The sequence below is a fragment of the Geospiza fortis genome, unplaced genomic scaffold (assembly GCF_000277835.1).
Source record: "Geospiza fortis unplaced genomic scaffold, GeoFor_1.0 scaffold20, whole genome shotgun sequence".
Classification (NCBI taxonomy): Eukaryota; Metazoa; Chordata; class Aves; order Passeriformes; family Thraupidae; genus Geospiza; species Geospiza fortis.
Genome location: NW_005054374.1, coordinates 2,611,583 through 2,632,394, shown reverse-complemented (window position 1 = coordinate 2,632,394; position 20,812 = coordinate 2,611,583). Strand labels below are relative to the sequence as shown.

General features: G+C 48.6%; 1 protein-coding gene across 1 annotated transcript in view; it reads left to right on the top strand.

The window, feature by feature from the left end:
* BCOR (BCL6 corepressor) overlaps positions 1-20,812 on the top strand; it is a 51,418-nt gene that overhangs the window by 15,839 nt on the left and 14,767 nt on the right. Inside the window, 7 exon segments of the mRNA XM_031060179.1 lie at positions 19-1,323; positions 2,015-2,068; positions 2,536-2,719; positions 11,242-11,523; positions 11,921-12,274; positions 17,939-18,309; positions 18,539-18,742. Coding sequence (XP_030916039.1) covers positions 19-1,323; positions 2,015-2,068; positions 2,536-2,719; positions 11,242-11,523; positions 11,921-12,274; positions 17,939-18,309; positions 18,539-18,742 — 2,754 coding nt within the window.

Here is a 20,812-nt window from a genome sequence, read left to right as displayed (position 1 = left end):
GGGGGGCCGTGGGCGGCGGGGGGGCGGCCAGCGTCAGCGTCACCGGCTCCCAATGCCAACGTGGACTGCGCCAAGACGGCGCGGAGCTCTGCAGAGAGCACGGCCTCGGTTATCCAGCACGTCGGGCAGCCCGTCGCCACCCCTGCTGCCAAACACAGCAGTAAGGTGGCCAAGTCCTGTGCTCAGGAAGCCAACTTCAAGGCGACCGAGACTGCCCTGGCCTCCAGCCCCATCTTCCTGCCGCCCAACGAGGCGTTTCGCTCCCCTCCTCTGCCCTACCCCAGGAGCTACCTCCCATATCCAGTGCCAGAGGGGATTGCCATCAGCCCTCTCACCCTCCACGGGAAGGGACACGTCTACCCTCACCCTGTCTTGCTGCCCAACGGCAGCCTCTACCCCACCCACCTGGCTCCCAAACCCGGCCTCCCTTACAGCCTGCCAGCCGGGAGGGGGGAGTTCATGACCTACCAGGATGCTCTGGGAGTGGGGATGGTGCACCCCATGCTGTTGCAGCATTCAGCTCTGGAAATCAATAAGGAGGAGAAGACAGAACGGAGGTCACGGTCTCACGAGAGGGTCCGCTACGAGGACCCGGCTCTGCGGGGCCGATTGCCAGAGCTCCTGGAGAGCGGTGGGAAGATGCATTTTGAAATGCCCGGTGACAAGAGCGTGAAATTGCACCAGAACTCTGGCCATAGTAAAAACTCTGCAAAAAGCGACAAACACCTTTTCCCGGATCTTCTGCGAGACGAGCAGGAAGCTAAGAGCGAAGCAAACGTAACGAAAGCCAGCTTTGCTACAGAAAGCAGTAATCAGACTAATGACCCTACAAAGCACAAGGTAGAGCAGGCGTCTCAGCACAGAGATTTTATTGTAATGAGAGAGGAGTTTGGAAGAAATAATGATGTTCACGAAACCTATAATTTCAAGCAAGCCCAGAGTTCATCAGTGTTCGGCTTAAGGAAAGAAGATTTACCTGTGAGCCAGCCTAAAGAGAGAGTGGCTGTCCAGCCTTCTCCTGTTTTCTTGGAAAGCGCGCACGAGAGCGATGCTCCAGCTCTGGCTTTTGGCAAGGTGCAGGAGGACGCGAAGCCATTCTGCATGGGGACCGCGCCGCCGAGCATCGATGCCAGCCAGACCTATACCAAAGACGGAGCCGACGATGCGGAGTCTGCCGACGGCAAAACGCTGAAACCCAAGCCGTCCAAACTGGCCAAGAGGATCGCAAACTCTGCCGGTTATGTAGGTGACCGATTCAAGTGTGTGACCACCGAGCTCTACGCCGACTCCAGCCAGCTCAGCCGGGAGCAGCGGGCGTTGCAGGTGAGCCCGCGCGGTCCAGCACCCGCCGCGCTTGCTGTCGGTATTTATTTCTCTGTTGCAAGTCACAGTTGAGTTTTTAAAGTTGAGAGAAGCGACGCAGGTGGGGAGACCAGAACGTTTTTTTTGTTGGGGCGTACTGGCCATAAGTGGTTTTAAATAGCAGAGTTTATTAATGAGAGTGAGGCAATGTAAAGAATATGTGTGGCTTATAGGTATGTATGGGCTAGCCAGCTTTAAAGGGCTGTTACTAAAATCTGATACAAATGTTAATGCACGTTAATGCAATGTTTGTGCAGTTTCGAGGGGAGTTGGACAGGCATGCATGTTACCTTGGCGCTGGCTGTAATGTCTGAGGTGGCCTGTGGTGCCAGCCAGCACAGCATACCCAGAAGTTTTGATTAGTATGCCAAACGTGCCATTGGATGGTGAGGAGTTGCAGTCATGCATTAGTGGGTCTCAGGCAATGTTGGTTCCAAGTGAGCGCCTAGGGAAGAGTAGGAGTGTATTGAGGTTGATGCTGAGGGATGATAGACAGATATTGTGTAGGAATATTCTTAGGGTGTTTTACTGTTAATGAAGGGATGAGTTAAGCCAAATTGTTTTGCATTGTTAAGAAAAGAATTGGTTTATGCTTATAAAAATGGATGAAATTATCTAAATGATCCATTGAGTGCCCATTTTAATTACATAGATGGAAGGATTACAAGAGGACAGTATTTTATGTCTACCTGCTGCTTACTGTGAGGTCAGTTCTTCAAATTTTTATTACTAGACTCTTACATAAACCTTTGAGTTAAATTTCATTTCCAATACACAAAGGGAAGTTTGTGGGCCATGGTTGTCTTTTATTCATTGTACGGTTTTGTGTTGTTGTTTTCTTTTTCCTTTTAAATTTTATTTTATTGTATTTCTTTTTGTTTTTGTCTCTTTTTACCTCCAAATGGAATGTTTTTGTTTTGTATATAATATACATTTATATATAATCTTTTATATATATATACTTATATATGAAAGAATTGTGTGGCTATTTGCTTATAAGATTCTAGAACACTGTTTTACAAGTCAGGTGTGTTAAAATCCTACCCTTAGCAGTTTATCTGAAACCCTGGTTTTGAGTCAATTTTTCTTTGGAAATGCTTTCATATAAGGTAAGGTGTAAATGAAGTAGTTTTTATTGCAAGACTTTTTTTTTTATATCAATTCTCTTTCTAGCGAGCAATGATGCGCTTCTCAGAGTTGGAGATGAAAGAGAGAGAAGGCCAAACAGCTACCAAAGACTCAGAGGTCTGCAGATTCAGCCAGGCAGATTGGGAAAACTTGAAAGGAAACAGTGAAAAGAAGCCAAAGTCTGTTGCTCTGGAAGATGCCATTGCTGACCAAAATGACAATGACAGATGTAAGCGAATTTAGATGGCTTTCTGAAGCGTGTATGTGTCTCTTTGCCATGGCAGCTTGCAGCAAAGCAAGCAAATCCTCGTGTTCTCGCTATGTTGCTGGTGAAAGTCACTGACCTCATCCTCTGCAGGTGCTGAGTTGCCACGGCTGGTACCCTCTGTGCTTGTTTTGGGGCTTGCAAGTTTCTGGTTGCCATTGCACCTGCTTTTCAGGAGATAGCTAACTGTCTGTCATTGCCTTAGAGAGATCCTCCTTTTAACTGATGGGATACTACACCAGCCAGTGAAAGCAAAGGTCCAAGGCTATGTTTTAAATACAGAAAGGATATGGGGGAAGACAGGAAAGCAAGAAGGAGTTCAGCTTCCTGAAGTTGCAGTAGCACTGAGATATGCCAATATTGCAGTCTTCAAAGCAAGGATGGAGGACAGAAGAGTGAAGGGAAGTGGGAAAGGATGTGATCTGCCAGGCTTGTCCATAAAAGCTGGCAGTAACAGCTCCAGATGATAAGAAGTTACTTTTCCTGGTGACTTCTGCTGCAGTGGCTGGGAGGTTTGTGAGGCACAGGTTCTTGCAGGCAGAGTCTGAAACTCCCTGTGGGGCCGTCTGTCCCCTCTAGGCTGTTACAGGGTGTCAGAGGACTATGGAAAATGCAATGTCCTGAAAGTAAGATAAAAATTAAAAAATGGTATTAGGGGATTTTTTACTGTAGGTAAGAAAGATCACTTCTTTTTTGTTTGCACTCTGGGTAAGCATGTGGCTTCTGTCAGTTTCCACCTTTTCTTTGTTTTTTTGTTTTACCTGGGTATTTAAAGAATGGATCAGTTCCTTCTGTTGCTACTTTGTTTTGAACAACTCAGAAAAAAAGATTGGTGCTGAAAGCCTTGCAAAACAAGGGGAATTGCACTGCAGACTGCACTGTGTGTGTGTGTGCGTGGCTGTGTAACTCAGTGGTTGTGTGCTCTTTGGTAGGTGGAGATTCATGAGTAGGGCTAGTAGAAAATTTCATTCAGGCAATTTAATAACTTTGAATTATTGTTCTGGTCTTTGGTTAATGCTTTTGGCAGAGAGCATGCTGGTCAATTGTACTTGCTTGGTTACTCACCTAAATTCAAGTTACCCGGGCATTGCTATCACTGAAACGACAGCCTCCACAAAAATTGGCGTGGCAAAATACCAAGGGAAAGTTTTAATTGTGGAAGTAGAGAGGGTAGCAGGGTGGGGAGAGGCAGGCTGAGCCTTTTCCTTCCCCAGGCTGTATCAAGGTAGCTGTGGGGAGGAAGGCACAGCTGCCTCTGCAGTCCCTGTGCTAAAGCTGAGAGCTGGGCAGGCTGCTGCCCTGGCTGTCCCCTTTGCAGCCTTCCTGCTCCTCAGGGATGCTCTGGTGATGCCCTCTGTTAAATCCCACCCTGGGTGTGCAGGAAAGCTAGAAGAGCAGCAGCAGCAGTCCTGCTGGCTGGTTCTGGCTGCAGAGAGGGTTCAGCACAGGGGGGATGATGGGCTGTGGGGTTGAGAGGGGAGTGCAGGGGATGAACAGGGGGAGGGAAGGCAGGCTTGCTCGGGGACATGGGGCTGCTTGTGGGGGGCTGTGGAGAGGATGTGTGTTAGAGCATAATCTGTGTGCTGAAACCCCTCCCCCCATCCTTGCAAAAGGCTGATGATATGGTTTGTCTGTAAATTCACCATTTAGTGAGATCTCTGGCACTTGAATCTGCTGGCTAAAATTTGTTTGAGACTGTTAAATAACTGTTGGGAGCAGGGAAAGTATGTTCAGTGTTATGTTAGTTCATTCCTCTCCTCTGCTAATTAGCTCTGACTTAACAGGCTATTTCAGACTTTGGCCAAATGTCTAAACTCCTAAAAGCACGGATCTGTTCTGCTGAGGGAGCTCCTTCTTTTTGTACACCCGCCTGGGCAGCAGCAAATACTTCCCAGTACAGATTCAGGTCTCAGTAAAAGTTTTTTATCGTGGTGGTTCACCTCCTGCCCCTCGGGATAGCAGCTGATAAATCAGGAAGCTGAGTTTCACACCTCTTGAATGCCTCTACTGTGGTGGCTTGGGCTCTGTGTTGGGGCTTGAGCCACCAGCAGCCTTACTGCATCTCTCACTGAGCGACTGGCAAAGGGGAGATGAGCTCTGCCTTCCCTTCCCCTTCGCTGGGAGCCAGGGCTGCTGATCCTTTGCCTTCCCTTTGCCTCCAATTTCTGACCACGCTGTTGGTGTGTTTGGCTTTAAAGCTCCTGAATGGGAATGAGCTGATGGTTTGCAGCCTCCCGTGTTTCCTTTCTGCCTCCTGTGAGCGATCTTGCTGCTTGAAAAGTTGTTTCCCTATGTTTGGTGTTTGTCTGGCGCTAGCTTGAAAGTGAAACAGCCGTGCCTTTACCTGTGTGAGGAGGGAGTTTAGGAGTGAAACCGACGGGCTGTTCTGCCCTCACTGCCAGCACTTCACCTGCCTGATGAAGAAGGAAACTGCATCCAGAACTGTGATTGTGGCACGGAGCCAGCTCCCAGCGCTCCCCTGCTGCCGCCGCTGCCGCGCTTGGCACCAAGCTGCAGAGCCGATCGGCCCTGGCAGCTGCCTGCCCCCTTGGCTCCTCTAAACCTGCCCGTGCAACAAAAGCCTAAATAACACAGGCAGGTGATGCTTACAGAGGCATTTCATGGGATGGAAACTGCTTTTTTTTTAGCTTGTCCTAGGACTTGCTGTTTTTCCTAGCTGCATTGCACATGTATAGACTTTTTGGGAAGCACACGAAGGCACAATATCCGGTTCCTTAAACTTTTCCTCTGGCTTGGCAGTGTGTGATTTTCTGTACTGGGAGTCTCCTTAAGTTTGAGCATTGAGCCTCCTGGAGAAGGGTAAAAGAGATGGGCTTTTGTTTTATTTAGCTTTTTGTTTTGCCTTTTTTTTAAGGCCCAATTTAAGGCAGGTAGCCGTGTTAGCTAATTAATGAGCAATTAAAGCTGATCAGTAAATTAGAAGTGCTTCAGTTCTCTCCCATCTCGTCTGGGTTTTGCTGGGCATCTCAGACCGGGCATCTGAGAGCAGCCGCAAAGCTGCTTTGTTGCCAAGGTGACTTGTAAATGTTGCTGAGGCAATGCTGCTCCAGTGCATTTTCATAGCACAAACATGATAAATTATGGGATGCATATGTCATGAGTCATAGGATTGTTCAGAGATCAAGTGATTTAAGCTATTGGCACGGACACACGCATCAATACGGGCATGTGATGATCGCATGTCGGTTCATAACAAAGCTCTTCCAGAGGTTCTGAAAATCATATCCGAGTGTGAAAGAGTGAATGAATTCTACAGACTCTGAATTTCTTGACTGGGGAGCATTACTTCACCTGTTTATTTAATTTTTTAGGATGGGAGACAGTGCCTGTTTAAGCCTTAGCTGGGCAAAATTACCCCAATATATTAGAAGCCTGATCTTAAGGCAGGCATGAGGTCATAAAGAAGAAGTTAAAGCAGTTGGTATGTGTGAAGGTAAATGGTGCAATGTGCCAAAACACATTGCACAATTGATCTTAGCATTGTAGTGAGGTATCAGTGTCCCTTTGCATGGTGATGCCCTGCTTTTCTTTTTTCTTGCTGGGCTGTGTGTACACTGGAACAAATGAAAGATGGAGGCAGTAAACATGTCCTTTGCCCTGGTCAGTTATTACCTTCCTGCCACAGGACATAAGTGGAAGAAAAAAAAAAAAAGTCCGTGCACTGAGAGTGGTGGTTGCTTGTTTGTGCAGTGTGGTAGGCTTGGGCAGAATGCAACAAATGCAGAAAGCTCCCATGCAGAGGTAATTGGAGCGAAAAGTGAGATCAACTGGGTTCCCTCTGCCCCATGGGATACTCAGAGTTGAATTCTGAGAATATCTTAGGGAATTTCTTACTGTTGTTGTGATCTCCCTGCTGAATACTGGGTTTTAGCATTTGGATAGTCATTACTGTTCTTGGATGAATAAAGGGTGTCTTGCGTATAAGTGAGCACAATGAGAGGTTGCTCCAGGGAAGAGGAAAGGCTGTTTTTAGCTGCCATGTTATTTGAACAAAAGAATCTGCAGCTTGAACACTAAGATGTGTTTCCTTGTTTGCATCGAATGGGAGGGTCTGGTCTTGTTGACAGCAGTTGACAGCAACAGGAAGATAGAAAAATGAAAGAAAGTTTTTTGGGTAGCCTGTCTGTGCGTGTCTGTAACTGCTCCTTGTGAGATTGTAACCCGTGCACTAAGAAGGTACTGCTTCCGACAAAAACCAGCTGTGAAGAAGCATCTTCTTAATTCTCCCTTGTTTCTAGATTGGTAGGACAGTGAGAAATGGTTTGAATTGTTGGTGCTGGTTGTCACAGCTGGTGTGACACTGGCAAATACTGGAGGCTTGAGGAAGGAACACATTTAAGAGTTTAATCTCCTTACTCATAGAGGTGTGTTGCTATGAGAACTCAGCATTTATCCTGTGTTTCTGGCTACCTCACCACTGTTTGAATAATGATGATACGAGAACTCCCAAGTATTTTGTTGTTGTTTTCTTCCTTAGGCAGAGAAAAGGATGTTGTAGATACATGGCACGGGAAGGGGGGTGGTGGGAACAAAAGCAGATAAATTCTCCTCATCCTTGTTGGGCACGCACGTTATGCTTATGTTGCCATGCTTCTTGTTGACATTTGTATCTTAATTTGGGGAGACACTGCGTCTGATCCCTGTTGCTTGCAAAACAGTTTGAGGACAGAACGGAATCCGGTGGTAAAATATTAATAGGACCTGCTCTCTGTGAGGCAGCCACAGCTGTGCCAGGGGGGAAAAGGAAAAACCTCTGGGCTTGCGACGTGTGGATGCAAGCTGCGAGGAGGGCCTGGCAGCCGTGGGTGTCCCCAGCAGAGAGTGAATGAGTGAATGAGTGACCTTTGTGCTTTGGCACTGAAATCCGGCTGCGGGAGCGCACAGGCAAGGGCACGTCCCGCGGCTCCCGGGCTGCTCCCGCCTCGGAGCAGGGTGATTACACAACCGGGATTAGTGTGCAGAGATGCCGCTTCCCTAATGGCCTTACTGCAGGAGTGGGATTGCACAGCCATGGGCTGCCCAGCCACGGATCGCACAGCCACGGACTGCACAGCCATGGATTGCACAGCCACAGACTGCACAGCCACGGACCGCCCAGCCACGGATCGCACAGCCACGGACTGCACAGCCATGGATTGCACAGCCACAGACTGCACAGCCACGGACCGCCCAGCCACGGATCGCACAGCCACGGACTGCACAGCCATGGATTGCACAGCCACAGACTGCACAGCCACGGACCGCCCAGCCACGGATCGCACAGCCACGGACTGCACAGCCATGGATTGCACAGCCACAGACTGCACAGCCACGGACCGCCCAGCCACGGATCGCACAGCCACGGACTGCACAGCCATGGATTGCACAGCCACAGACTGCACAGCCACGGACCGCCCAGCCACGGATCGCACAGCCACGGACTGCACAGCCATGGATTGCACAGCCACAGACTGCACAGCCACGGACCGCCCAGCCACGGATCGCACAGCCACGGACTGCACAGCCATGGATTGCACAGCCACAGACTGCACAGCCACGGACCGCCCAGCCACGGATCGCACAGCCACGGACTGCACAGCCATGGATTGCACAGCCACAGACTGCACAGCCACGGACCGCCCAGCCACGGATCGCACAGCCACGGACTGCACAGCCATGGATTGCACAGCCACAGACTGCACAGCCACGGACCGCCCAGCCACGGATCGCACAGCTGCGCGTGCAGCGGGTGGCCCTTGAGAGGGATTTCTGGAGCTCTGTCCCCTGAGGGTCCCTCTGGGATGTCACCGGGCAGCGGAGGCTAAGGTGTCACGGAGCTGCTGGCAGCCAGGGCTTTTTGGATGAGCTGCAGTAGGTGTGTGCTGTTCTTGCCAGCACGTGGAGTCTCAGAGGAAGGCTGACAGTGACAAGCTGTTAGCGAGGGCTCTCCCCTCTTTTATTTTTCAGCACAGTCTGAGCGAGCGGCGCTCGACATCCCCGTGCCAAGTCCTCTTGCAGATAGAGAAGGAATTAATCTGCAGCAGGTTGCTTTCGGTGGTGGCAGGCTGGAATTAGCTTGCTGTTTCCTGCAAGCCGTAAAGATTAAGACCATCACCCCCTGCCCCCCCCCTACAGCCTGCTACTTCCTTTGACCCTGCAAGAGCTTCTCTGGGAATTGGTCAGGATGTGCCTGCCTTTTCTCAGGCCAGACAGTGTTAGGAGCAGGAAAGCTATCCTGGTGTAGCCCATGGCTTGTAGCTGTTGGTGCTGCTGGAGATGAGAGGGCTCTAAGACAGCAGGGGTGTGGCTGAGAGTGCCCTTACCTGATCTCTTCAGGGAAACTGACCACAGAAGTATAATGTTTCCTTATGAGAGGAAGAAAATAGCCCATTGCATTAAAAATGTAAAATGAAATCCGATAGACACATTTATTTCTATTGTGATACTTAAAACGTGGCTGGGCCAGCTGCTTTTATGCTGTGTGAAACGGGACTGCTGGTGCTTTTGGTGTGGTTATGGGGCACAGCTGTGGGGCGGCGTCCTCGTGCCAGATGTGCGAGCGCAGGGTGCTGCCAGATTAATTCTGGTCTGGGGGGACTCTGCCATTCAGAGGCACGGCCACAGTAAGCTGAGATACCTGTTCTCTGGAATACCTCAGCGCTGTTGGCTGGAAGAAGTGTGACAAAGTGCATTTTAAAGTCTTGGAAGGAGCATGTGTTGGCCAGACGGCCTTGTGGAGCATCGCATGGCTGAGCAGCGGAACAGCCCGAGCCTCCCGCTCGCCTGCAGAAAATCAGCTTTTGTTTTGATTTTTCTTGGCCCATATCTTGTGCTGTTTTACAAGCAGCCCTGCAGGCAGCTTCCCAAGCAGTGTAAAAATTATGCTGGGGTGTCTTCTGGTGCTGACAAACATTTCCAGAGCCCTTGGTGCTACTTGGAGCTATTTCCAGATTGTGGTGAGGAGAAAACTCATCAGGGAAGTTTCCCCTCGCAACCCCCCCAGCCTTCCATTGCTGACAAAAGGTATTTCGAGGATGGTCATGAAACCAGGAGGGGTTGGCAGAGCTGTAGGAAGGTGCTGTCAAGATAAGGTGGGATTGAGTTGGGCTGCTTCCAGACACTGCCAGTGGTGGGTCTTGAAGGGCACAGAAGGGGTTGCAGGGGAGCAGTTTCAGCCCTGATAAGGGGAAAGAGAAGTTGAAGGCCAGGCTGGACAGGCCAACCTGTAAAAAACTGAGTAAAAGGAAGAGCGGATCCCCAGGAGAGAAGGGCAGCAGAGCTGTCAGGAGTCCAGGTAGGAAACCAGCAAATGTGTTTGCAGGAAGGGAAGTGGGAGAAGGAGGAAGGGCAGGAAGGAGGAAGAGGAAAAGGGACAGTGAGCCATGGGGAAGTAGGATGGAACATACAGTTTGCCAAACAGTGGCAGAGGTGTGGAGTGTTGGTCAGCCAGGAGGCTAAAACACGTGAGAACCCCAGCTTGTTTGTGAGAGTTGTAAATAGGAGCTGATTGTCTGTGTTGAAGTCCGTACTGCATCTCTGCCTAACCTTGCCTTTGCTAGTTTGGTTAAACCCAAGAAAATAACGTTACTCAAGATGGTGATTAAGTGTAATTTTAAATCAGACATCCATTTAAAATTGCATAGGCTGTCTCTGACTTAGAGCAAACAGTATTGGAGGGAAGCTGAAGCTGGTGAGGGCAAGGCAGCATGGGTGTTTTTGTGGCTAATTTGTCTGACGAGTTTCTAGTAAGCTTTTCAGAGCTCACCCTCTTGCTATTGCTGGAAATACTCCTTGAAAAAAGTGAGGTCTGTTTTAAAAGGAGGTGACAGAGATCATGTGAGGTACAGTGACTGGTTGGTTACTTGAAGTGAAGAAGCCTTTTTATAACCTTGGATTCAAGTAGTACTTTTTTGCAAAATATCACAGCTATTCTTAGTGGTATTTCTGTGTCCGTGTGTGCGTGTTCTGTATCCCATTTATATCTCCAGAAAAAGGGATGAATGCTTTTAAGTCAGACTCTGCAATTTGATGGGAGAAGTTAGTGAAAGATTAGGAATTAAGGGAGGACTAATACTTGGTTGTCATCAGAAGGTATTTTTGAACTGGACTGTTACTTGCCACAGTTTAGGGGGGTGAGGTTGCTTTCTCAAAAGGGTTTGTGCTTTCAGTATTTAAAGATGTTTCTTTATTTAAAAAAGCATATTGTGATGTTTCTATGGATACAAGTATAGTGAATATTGTGCTTCTTAAATTAATGTAAAAACAACACAAAGTGTGCATTTGGGAGTTTTGTGCTTAACTGTTGAGAAAACTGCTGCCTTAGGCTGGGCAGAGGAGACTTGTTCCCAAGTACAATTTGCATGCCTCATGAGCCGTAATTCATGATGGAGATGACATTGAAGAGATCAGAGAGCAAAGCCTATTCTCATAGTGAATTGTGTTGTATTTATTAGGTCTTGTGGTGTTTGTTTGTTTTTTATTTTTAGGTAACTTTACTAGTACAGAAAACAACCGAGGTCACTTTCTTGAAACTCCAGAGGAAAAAGATCTCTCAAATGAGAAATGTTATTTAGAGAGACATTCTGTGTATGAAAAGGCAGAAGACCAGCCAACAGAAGATTTTGGCCAACATTCATGTCCACGTCTGGACAGGAAACGTAAACACTCTGGTGAGAGAGTGCAAAATGATGGCAGCCAAAATGAAGGCTTTGTGGATGAACTGCAGGACGAAGTTATATCAAAAGCAAAAAAGAAGAAGAGCTCCAAAGGTAAGACAGCATTTTGCTTTGGTTTCTCTCAAGGAATGTCTTGTGAAAGGAACGTCCCTTTGGCTTAATGTGTTTCCATTTTTGAACTTGCTAGTTACTAATGTGAGCACTGTCATTTCACTTTAAATTATATATATGTATATATATGTATGTATATATATGTGTATATATATATGTATATATAAAAAGACTTGGTATGTAAGGATAAAGCACTAGTCATTGGCCACTGTAGCCACAGCAGTGCAAGTTCCTGTAGTGCATGTAACCCGTAATGAGCGAAGCTTTAAAATGCATAGTGTGGTGGTAAAGCTGAGACTATATGCCCCGAAAGTGAAATGTAGCTTTTGTTTTAAGTTGAGGGGGCTTTTTGATTAATTTTTAGTTATTTTTCCATTAGATGACTGGCCTGAGAGGGAAATGACAAACAATTCCTCTAACCACTTAGAAGAGCCCAATTGTAATGAGGTGACCAACCTGAAGGTGTGCATTGAATTAACAGGGCTCCATCCCAAAAAGCAGCGTCACCTGCAGCATCTTAGGGAACTATGGGAGCAGCAGGTGTCACCAGAGAGATCCCCGTCCGGCAAGTTGGGCCGGCAAAGCAGGAAAGATTTAGCTGAGGCTGTTCAGCCAGAGGCCACTGCAAAGGTCAAAGACTTCACAGAAGAAAGGCACACCAAGAAAAGGTCAGAGGCCAAAAGCAATAGAAGTTGGTCTGAAGAGTCCCTCAAAACAAGTGACAATGAACAAGGTATGCAGAGACTACTAGGGAAACCAGCTGGCTTTAGCATTTACAGTGACGCATGCTGCCACCGATGTGAAGGAATTGTTGAGAGTTTTTTTCTTCTTTCTTTTTTTTTTTTTTAACTATATATATATTTCTGTAGATGTCCATTTTTATAAGGGCTGACACCTCCTCTTTAAGAATTGCACTGTAGCTGATATTTGTCAGACCAGAAAACGTGTTTGTGTATGTGTGTGTAACTCTGTGTTTGTGTGTGTGTGCGTGTGTGTTTTGGCTTTAAATATTTTCGTAGACGATGCGAAGATGAAGTTTATCTTTAGAGGAGAGCTGGGGAGGGCACAAAATGCTTTTGGGTGAGAGAGGGAGCAAATGGGCTGCTAGTTGGTGTAAGGGTGTTTAACCACGTAGGGTTTGAAGGGCTGTGAGCTTCTAAAGCAGTGTCAGCACATCTACAGCTGCTCTTGATCTCAGGAACCCAACTCCTCCAGCACCCTCAGCACTGCTGGCTTCCCCTACCTTTCCCAGGCCATATGCTCAAGAGCAGAGCTCATCTTCCTCCTGCCAAGGATGCTTTGCTGGTTTGTCCTGAGCACATCCTGTAAACCCCTTGCACCCCACTTCCCGGCCCCTTGGCAGAGGTCTTCCAGCACCTCTCTCCTAAGGGGCTGCTTCCTCAAAGCATATCAGCTTTCCTTGGCTTGTTTTTGGCTTCTTCTTTGCCTCTGACTCCACTTCCTCCTTTCCCCATCCTCCCTCCCATTTCTGTCAGTTCCCTATCCTGGGGGAAAGGCTGTGAATACAATCTGCCAAATTTTCACTGGGATGGACAGGTCACTCTCCTGTCCTCACTGTCCTCAGCCCCTGGGCACATTTTCTGCTCTGGTGCCTTTCTCCTTCCCTGCAACATTTTGCTGCTGTAGCTTGGCTGGAGAACTGATGGGGAATGGAATCACACAGTGCACAGGGAAAATCCCCTTTTCTTTCTCTTTTCCTGCTCTTACCTCTCCAAGTGCTCTGCTTGTTTTTGAGGAAAGACTGTTTCTGGGAGCAGGAGCTGCGTGTATGGCATTTGGGCTCCTTGCTCCTTCACAAACCTGGGACCTTCACCACCTGGAACACATTCACATTCCAGCTGGCCTAACTATAGTTCAGCTGAGATCCCCTTGAAAGAGAGAAGCATGAGGAGAGTAGATTCTCTTGTCCCACGCCATGGAAAGGACAGAGTCCAGATGATCTTGTGCCAGTGAAGATTTTCCTTGGTAGTGTCTCTGACACAGTCACAGGCAAAAGTACCAGCTTCCCTTCGGTCCTAAAGCTCCTCATCTGTCCTTCTCCTTGGTAGGATTATCTGAGGACAGAAACCCCCAAACTTTGATGCTTACTGATGGGGAAGGATCCCTCCAAAAGGATTTGTGCAGTAGGAGAACAAAAATTAACAAACCAAGGACAAAAAGGAGCTTTGACTCTTACTTCCTTGCTCTGTGTGCTGCCTGGGTGAGCATGGTATTGGCTCAAACACCCCTGCGCCTCACCTTAGTACTTTCAGAGAGAGAGACCTTGTAGAGATTAAACCAGGGTCACAAACAAGAAGCTGTATTGTGTAAGGATGTTCTCACTTTCCCCTGGAATCCCTCCTGTGGCAGGGACAGCCTCATGGCCTTGGGAAAGAAAAAGAGGTGGCTCCCAGTTTATGCACCATTCCCAAAGGCATTCAGATTCAGTTGCCCTATGGCTATGAAAAACCTCTTAGGTTTGGAAGCTGCTATAAAACCATAAACTTGACTAAATAGTGCCTTCCTGTTCATTGTACAAAGACAGTGGATATCATTCAGATAATTTTGCTGGTGCTTCTCCAGCCCTGTTGAAGTGTAAACTTTTGAATCTCCTCATTCTTAGTTGACTGGGATGAGGATATTTTTCCCCATTGTGTGACAGAGCATCCTCTGCATGACAGTCTCACGGAGATGGAGACTTGCAGCTTGTCTGTGTTGCTCAGGACTAGTCCTCAAACTTCTCTTAAACAAGCAGAGACTGACAATATAAGAATGTACACTGTCACTTGCAGCCTTTTTTTTTAGTTTGGGGCTGGGAGCAGCTGTTCTCTGTGCTCAAGCACTGCCTGCAGTTGTGGCAGTCTCTGCTGCTGGGCAGCTGGTTGTATCCCAAGGAGCTGGCTGTAACAGACAAGAGGGTTGCCTCTGTGCCTCTGAAGGTTCAGTCTAACATCAGCAGGATGATTTGCCACTCCTGCCTGCAAATCTCTGGGATTGTGGAGGTTTCTAACTTCTGGGTCTGTTACTCCAGTTGTGTTTATGCAGAGCAGTGTGGGCAGCAGGTCAGGAGAGGTGATTCTTTCTCTGCTCTGCTCCTGTGAGACCCCACCTGCAGTGCTGTGTCCAGTTCTTGGGCCCCCAGCATGGGAAACATGGACCTGCTGGAGCAGGTCCAGAGGAGGCCACAGAGATAATCAGGGGGCTGGATCAGCTCTGGTGTCAAGATAGGCTGAGGGGGCTGGGCTTGTTCAGCCCAGAGAAGAGAAGGCTCTAGGGAAACCTTATAGCACCTTCCAATACCTAAAAGAGGGCTCCAAGAGAGCTGGAGAGGGACTTTTGACAAGGACATACAGTGATAGGACAAGTGGTAGCAGATTTAAGAGGGAGTAGACTTAGATTAGGTTATTAGGAAGAAATTCCTGTCTGTGAGTGGTGAGGCACTGGAGCAGGCTGCACCGAGAAATTGTGGCTGCCACATCCATGGAAGTGTTTAGGGCCAGGTTGGATGGGGCTGTGAGCCACCTGATCAAGTGGAATGTGTCAGCAGAAGGGTTGGAACTGGATGATCTTTAGGGGATGATCTCCCTTCCAACCCTGAACCATTCTACGATTCTGTGATCCTGTTGCAAAGTGTTGTTACCATGCTGGGTCTCTGGGGTGCAGCAGGTCCATGAACATGGGGATGCTGCTGCCTCAGGGCACCACACTGCTTGCCCAGCCCCATGACCAAGGCAGAAGCCACAGCCTCTGCTGGGGTCCCAGCTGAGCAATAACCCTGCACTGCTGGAGCATCTCCCGATGCTTCCCCAGGGAGCCGCAGCCGCTCACTCCGTGCGAGGAGAAAACCAAAGCAGCGCAGAAACAACAGCCCCGAGGAGAGGAGCCAAGAGGATCTCGCCCACCGGGAAGCATGTGCCAGCCCCTGGGAGCTGCCTGGGGCTGCAGGCAGTGTGGCAGCCAGGGGCTGGGCAGGCAGGAGGAGGCAGCTGCTGGGGGAGCTGAACAAGGAGCGTTCAGGTGACGCGGCAGCAGCTGCTGCTCCACGTGGACCTCGCAGCAGCCGCTCCTGCAGGAAGGGAGACAGGTCCTGCTCTGAGTCAGACTTGCCACAGCCCACATCAGTCAGAGGCCTGAGTTTTATGGGGTTTTTGGTTTGGTTTTTTTTTTCCATGGATATTTAGGTATATTCCTGCTCACTCTTGTTTTTCTTCTCTCTCTTCACGTGGTCAGGAAGATGGGGTGGGATTCCAGGATCAGTCACTTGCTGCTTTTCTGCCCCTGCTATCTTGCATTTCCCAGGCTCATGCTTGGCTTTTTCTGTGTAGTGCTGGCATCTTGCAATGTTGTTGATCCTGAAGCTCCTGGGTGCACAGCATAGCTGCTCTCCATCTCTCAGCTCCGGTGCACGTTTAGCCTGGTGCCTGCTGTCACCACTGTGGAGGGTCAGAGTGAAGCACAGAGTTGATGTGGAGTTTGCAGGCAGGAGAACACATTTTTTGTGGTGATTAAACTTCTGCTTTCAATGCCTCGGCATGTCTGCATGGGAAAGCCTGCAGTTCTTTGAGATAAGCTTCCTGTGTTTGTTTTTTTTTCCTCCATCCTTTCAGTATTTCTGTCCTTCTCCAGACCTGTGAGTTTTTCATTCTATTGTAGTTTTTCTGCATGCAGCTGTTTGTTCCATTTGCACTCACCAGAGCTCCTCACTGTTGCTTTCCATCTTTTCCATCTTTTTTTTTGCTTTAGTAAGTGATTAAGTAGGCAATAATTGTACTTCTGTATTGGAATTGGGCTTTTCACACGCTACTCAATTAGGGTAGTTGGGAACATGAGAATTAAACACTCCTTACTTTGTGCTGTCTACAGAGTTGGAAAGACAGCCTTGCATCCATAGGCTCAGCCTACAACTAGGTGCCTTCCTTCAGTATTGCAAAGCCTGAAAAACTTACATGATTTTTGCTGAACAATCTGCACATCATGTGTCCCATAAATTCCCTGACATCTGCTTGGCAAGCCGTGGTATGCGTCTTTTTCTAGAAAGTGGCTCAAAAGAACTGAGGGATTTCTGTTTTCATCCTTAATCTAGAAAGCCTTCTGTGAGTTGCTTTCACAGATCTATTTAAAGGAAGACTAAAGTGTGAAACTGCCCACCAAGAGGATTCTAGATTTTATTTTCTTTTTTACCAACTGGTTCCAGACCGAATCTCTTTAGGTAAGGGTGTCTCCCCTCTGAGCACCTGCTTATTTGCTCCTGCCATCTCTTCTATTGTGAAAGTAGCATCACTTCAGAGACTTCTCAGAGCAAGGGAGCCTCTTTCAAGTTCTCAAAGTTTCTTCCACACCTTCCCTTGGTGGTGTGGTATTGTTTGGCTGAAGTGTCCCTTCCTTTCTAGAAACCTTTAATTTTTCTGCAGAGCAGTTGGTTCTGAGGTCACGTCAATTCTCTTCCCAAGGGAAATTCAGACTATAAAAAGTCAACTTTCCTGTCCTTGTTTTGTCGTAAGCCTGCTTGCACTCCAAAAAAAAAACCCCAAAACTAACCATGCTTTTTGCATGTGGCCCAGATTGTGGGATCCAGCTTGTTGGAGCTAACCCCCAGAGAAAACCCAGCCCTGCCAGTATCCTGCCACAGGCAGCAGAGCACTGGCCTTACTGTCCCAGCATCCCAGAAAGACTCATTTGTGAATGCAGTTTTTGGGGGAAAAAACCATCTGATTGCTTTTCCTGCAAAATCCCTGTGCTTTCTGATGGAGAGCTTGCACAGAGCTTCTGTAGGGACAGCTCCTTGAGTAGTCTTCTCTGGGCTTGTTTTTGAAGTCAAAATGCTGCTGAGAAGGTGGTCCCTGTCTTGGGACTAAGCTCGACATTCCCACCCCTCCCAAAACATCTCTTCCATGATGCAAAACCAGCACACTGCCCCATTAAAATCTGATCCATGCTCCCCCCTTTTTTCCTGTCCCCTCTTCCCTCGCCATCCCCGTGTCTGCACTGAGACACGCCAGGCTGGGCCCAGGCTGCTGGAGGAGTTGGTTCCCCTTCAGATCAGGCAGTCCTAGGTAAGGAGGCGAGTTTTTCCCTGCAGCTGTTCCACTCTGCCCGTGGTGGCCGGGCTGTGGCACTGCCAAGCTGGCCTGGCACGCATCCCCACGGCCCTGGCGCTGCCCAGCACCTGCGTGGGGCATTTCATTGAGGGATTTTTATGATTGCCCGATAACTGTTAGAGCAGCGTCAACGGGCGAGATGCTATTTACAGTTTGGATGTGGAACGCTTAAAATATTAACGATTTGAAAATGTAATTGTAGATCTCTTAAGCAGTGGAGGAGCTTGTGTTAAGTGCTAGCAATGCGTTTTCCTTTTAACGCACCATGCGATGTGTAATGCCTTTCCCTTCCCATTTAGGCTTGCCCGTGTTCCCGGTGTCTCCGCACATGAAGAGCCTTTCATCCACCAATGCAAACAGCAAAAGGCAGGCTCAGCCAAGCTGTACTCCAGCCTCGAGGTTGGCTGCCAAACAGCAGAAAATTAAAGAAAGCCGGAAGACAGATGGGCTGTACACAGACGAAGAGGAGGATTTCCAACATGCATCTCTGATGCCGAAATACAGCGAGTGTGAGAAGCCATCAGGGAAACGTCAGTGTAAAACAAAACACTTGGCACTGCAGGAGAGGAGAAGGAGGTCATCTCTGACAGGGGATGACACCACAGATATCGAAAATGCTGAAGATAAGGTATCTTTATTTAGATTTAATTGTCCACCAGCCTCTGAGAAGGCAGAGCCAGCTTGCTTAAAACTAACGCACTGTCGTGCATGCAGGGTAGCGGGGATTGCGCTCGGATTTGTCTGTGGATGCTTTGCACATTTTGTGTTTGCTTTTCTTAACCTTAGTTGAAGGCACTGTTACAAGGGTGAAGCATTTCGTGTTTAAAAGCTGTAGCGGGTCTTCCTTTAAAAATTAAATACCAGTAGAAAAGTCTTAATTCCTCGCTGACAAAACACAGTCCCATCACAGTACTGTGCAAACAAAGATAAAAAACCCCCTGCCATCACGGTTTTGACAGGTCACGCCCCCGCAGCTGCCCCTGGCCAGCCCCGGCCCGGAGAGCACCCCCAGCCGGCCCATGCCGCCCGAGGCACGGCGCCTCATCGTCAACAAGAACGCGGGGGAGACGCTGCTGCAGCGCGCGGCACGCCTGGGCTATGAGGTAAGGCTCCCCCGGCGCCCCGTGGGATGGGCTTTTCTTTTGGATTCCAAAAGTTAGTGGATTTCGGTTGGGTCGCTGAAAGTTGTAGCCCCCGTTCCCCTGCTGCTTTCCCTTTCCTGGTGTGGGGGTTTGGAGGCAGGTTGCTGTGGGAATGGCTCCCCACCACTGCTGGGTCAGCTGGCAGGGATGCAGGGTGAGCAGCATCCCACGGGAATGAGCAAAGGGTAAAGTTTTATTGGTAACCCTCACTTCCCTTTAGATATAAACCATCTGCAAACAGAACGAATGTCTTTTTTTTTTTTCTTTTCTTTTTTCCTCCCAAGTAATCTTTATGGTGATCTTTAATGAGCTGTATGTTTTCTGCTTTTGTTGTTTGTGAAGAGCGTGTAGTTTAGGAGAAGGGTTTTATTTTTGTTCTTCTCTCCAAGGAGTATCTGGTATGTGACACAGGATGTAGCGCTTAGAGTGTCCTCTTGCATGATCAGACACATCATAGGAGCACTCTGCATGCTTTATACTCGGCGTCTGGAGCTGCTTGGTGTAGCTGGAACAATGTTGTCTAATGAAAGGGGCCCCCTGTTGCTACAAAAATCAGAAACCGATGAATCCCTTAGCTCGGCCGTTTTGAAGCACGCTTTTATTGGGGAAATGTGGGCATGTAGGTATGAGCATCGTTGCTGCTCGGTTTCAGATCTGGTGCAGAGGTGTTTCATTGCAGAGAGCAACTGCTGCCCTTGGCATGGCTGCAGGGTTTGCTGTGCTGCTGAGGGGGCTGCCTGGACCTTGGAGCTGGGCTTGAGCCCCATGAGGAAAGGCGGCATCAGCCCAGGTCCAGGTGGGGCCTGCCCAGCCTTGGGGATTTGCTGAAACCTTGGAATGCCCTTTGTGTAGCTGGAGAGAGCTTTGTGTGGAGCAGGGTCTTGTCCAGCTCTGGAAAGCAGGGTTTATTGGGAAGGTTTTGTTTACCTTAGACAAAGGCTTCTTCTAACCCAGGGCACTTCAGCTCTAGCTGGGAGAGGTGGCTGTTACAACACTGCTATGGAATTCTCCGTAATTTAAATGGTTTCATTTTCTGTGGGTCCAAAATCAAAATGTGCTGTAGCATGTGCTCCAAGCTATCAGTGTGTATTTTCTTCCTGCATGGGGTCTGTCAGGGTGAGCATGCTTGAGCGCTTGGCTTTCTGTGGCCAGCACCTCTGCTGAGCACAGCTCAATGGGAGCAGCTCCCAACTTAGTGATGGGCTGGCATCCTGCTCAAGCAGGGGCCCAGGGCTCTCCATTTGCTCTGATAGCAGGAGCTCTCTGCTATCAAATTGGCTGCTTGCAGAAAGCTGGGGATACCCAGGCTCACCAAGGTATCATTGTGAGTAACACTGTGTGCCACCATGCCTTCCCATTATCAGCTGGCGGGGGGTTTTCATTTTCTGGCTTAAATTCACCCAAAAGTTCAAGTGAACACAGTGTTTTTAATAGGCTTAAATATTCAGCTCATTTGATTTGATTATTCAGGTGGTGTTGGCCGTGCAGCAGTTGGTTGTGTTGCTGGTGGAATACAGGGCAGGGAAACAGCTCAGTCCATGCTCCCAGACTGCTGCCAGAATCTGATGTTGTCTGTGTTTTTTGAGGCTCAGTGGTGGGTGGCTGTGTCACCCTGTTGGAGCTATGTTTGGCCCATGGTGGGCTGTGATAGTTGGATCATCCATGGAAGCTCCATAGCTGAGGGGTTTTTCTTAATTGTGATGGCACTACTGCAATTAGTAGAAAATTGAATTGAATTTCCCCTGTCTGCACAAAGAATGAGAATGGTCAAGACATTCCTTTATGTAAAAAAAAAAAAGGAAGAAAAATCTGGATGAGTCAAGGTAACATGCTGGTCTGTGACCTGTGGCAAGTACACAGGTCACTTCTGCCATCCCCATTAGCAGGGCAGCAACCCCTGGTGGGCACATGGGGCTTCCCTGGCTGCTGTGATGGCAGCAGCCCTTTGCCAGCTCCGTGGCAGGGGAGGCAGATGAGTTTGCATCATCAGGACACAGCTTGCAGAGGGAGCTGAGTGCTGATTCAGGCCTG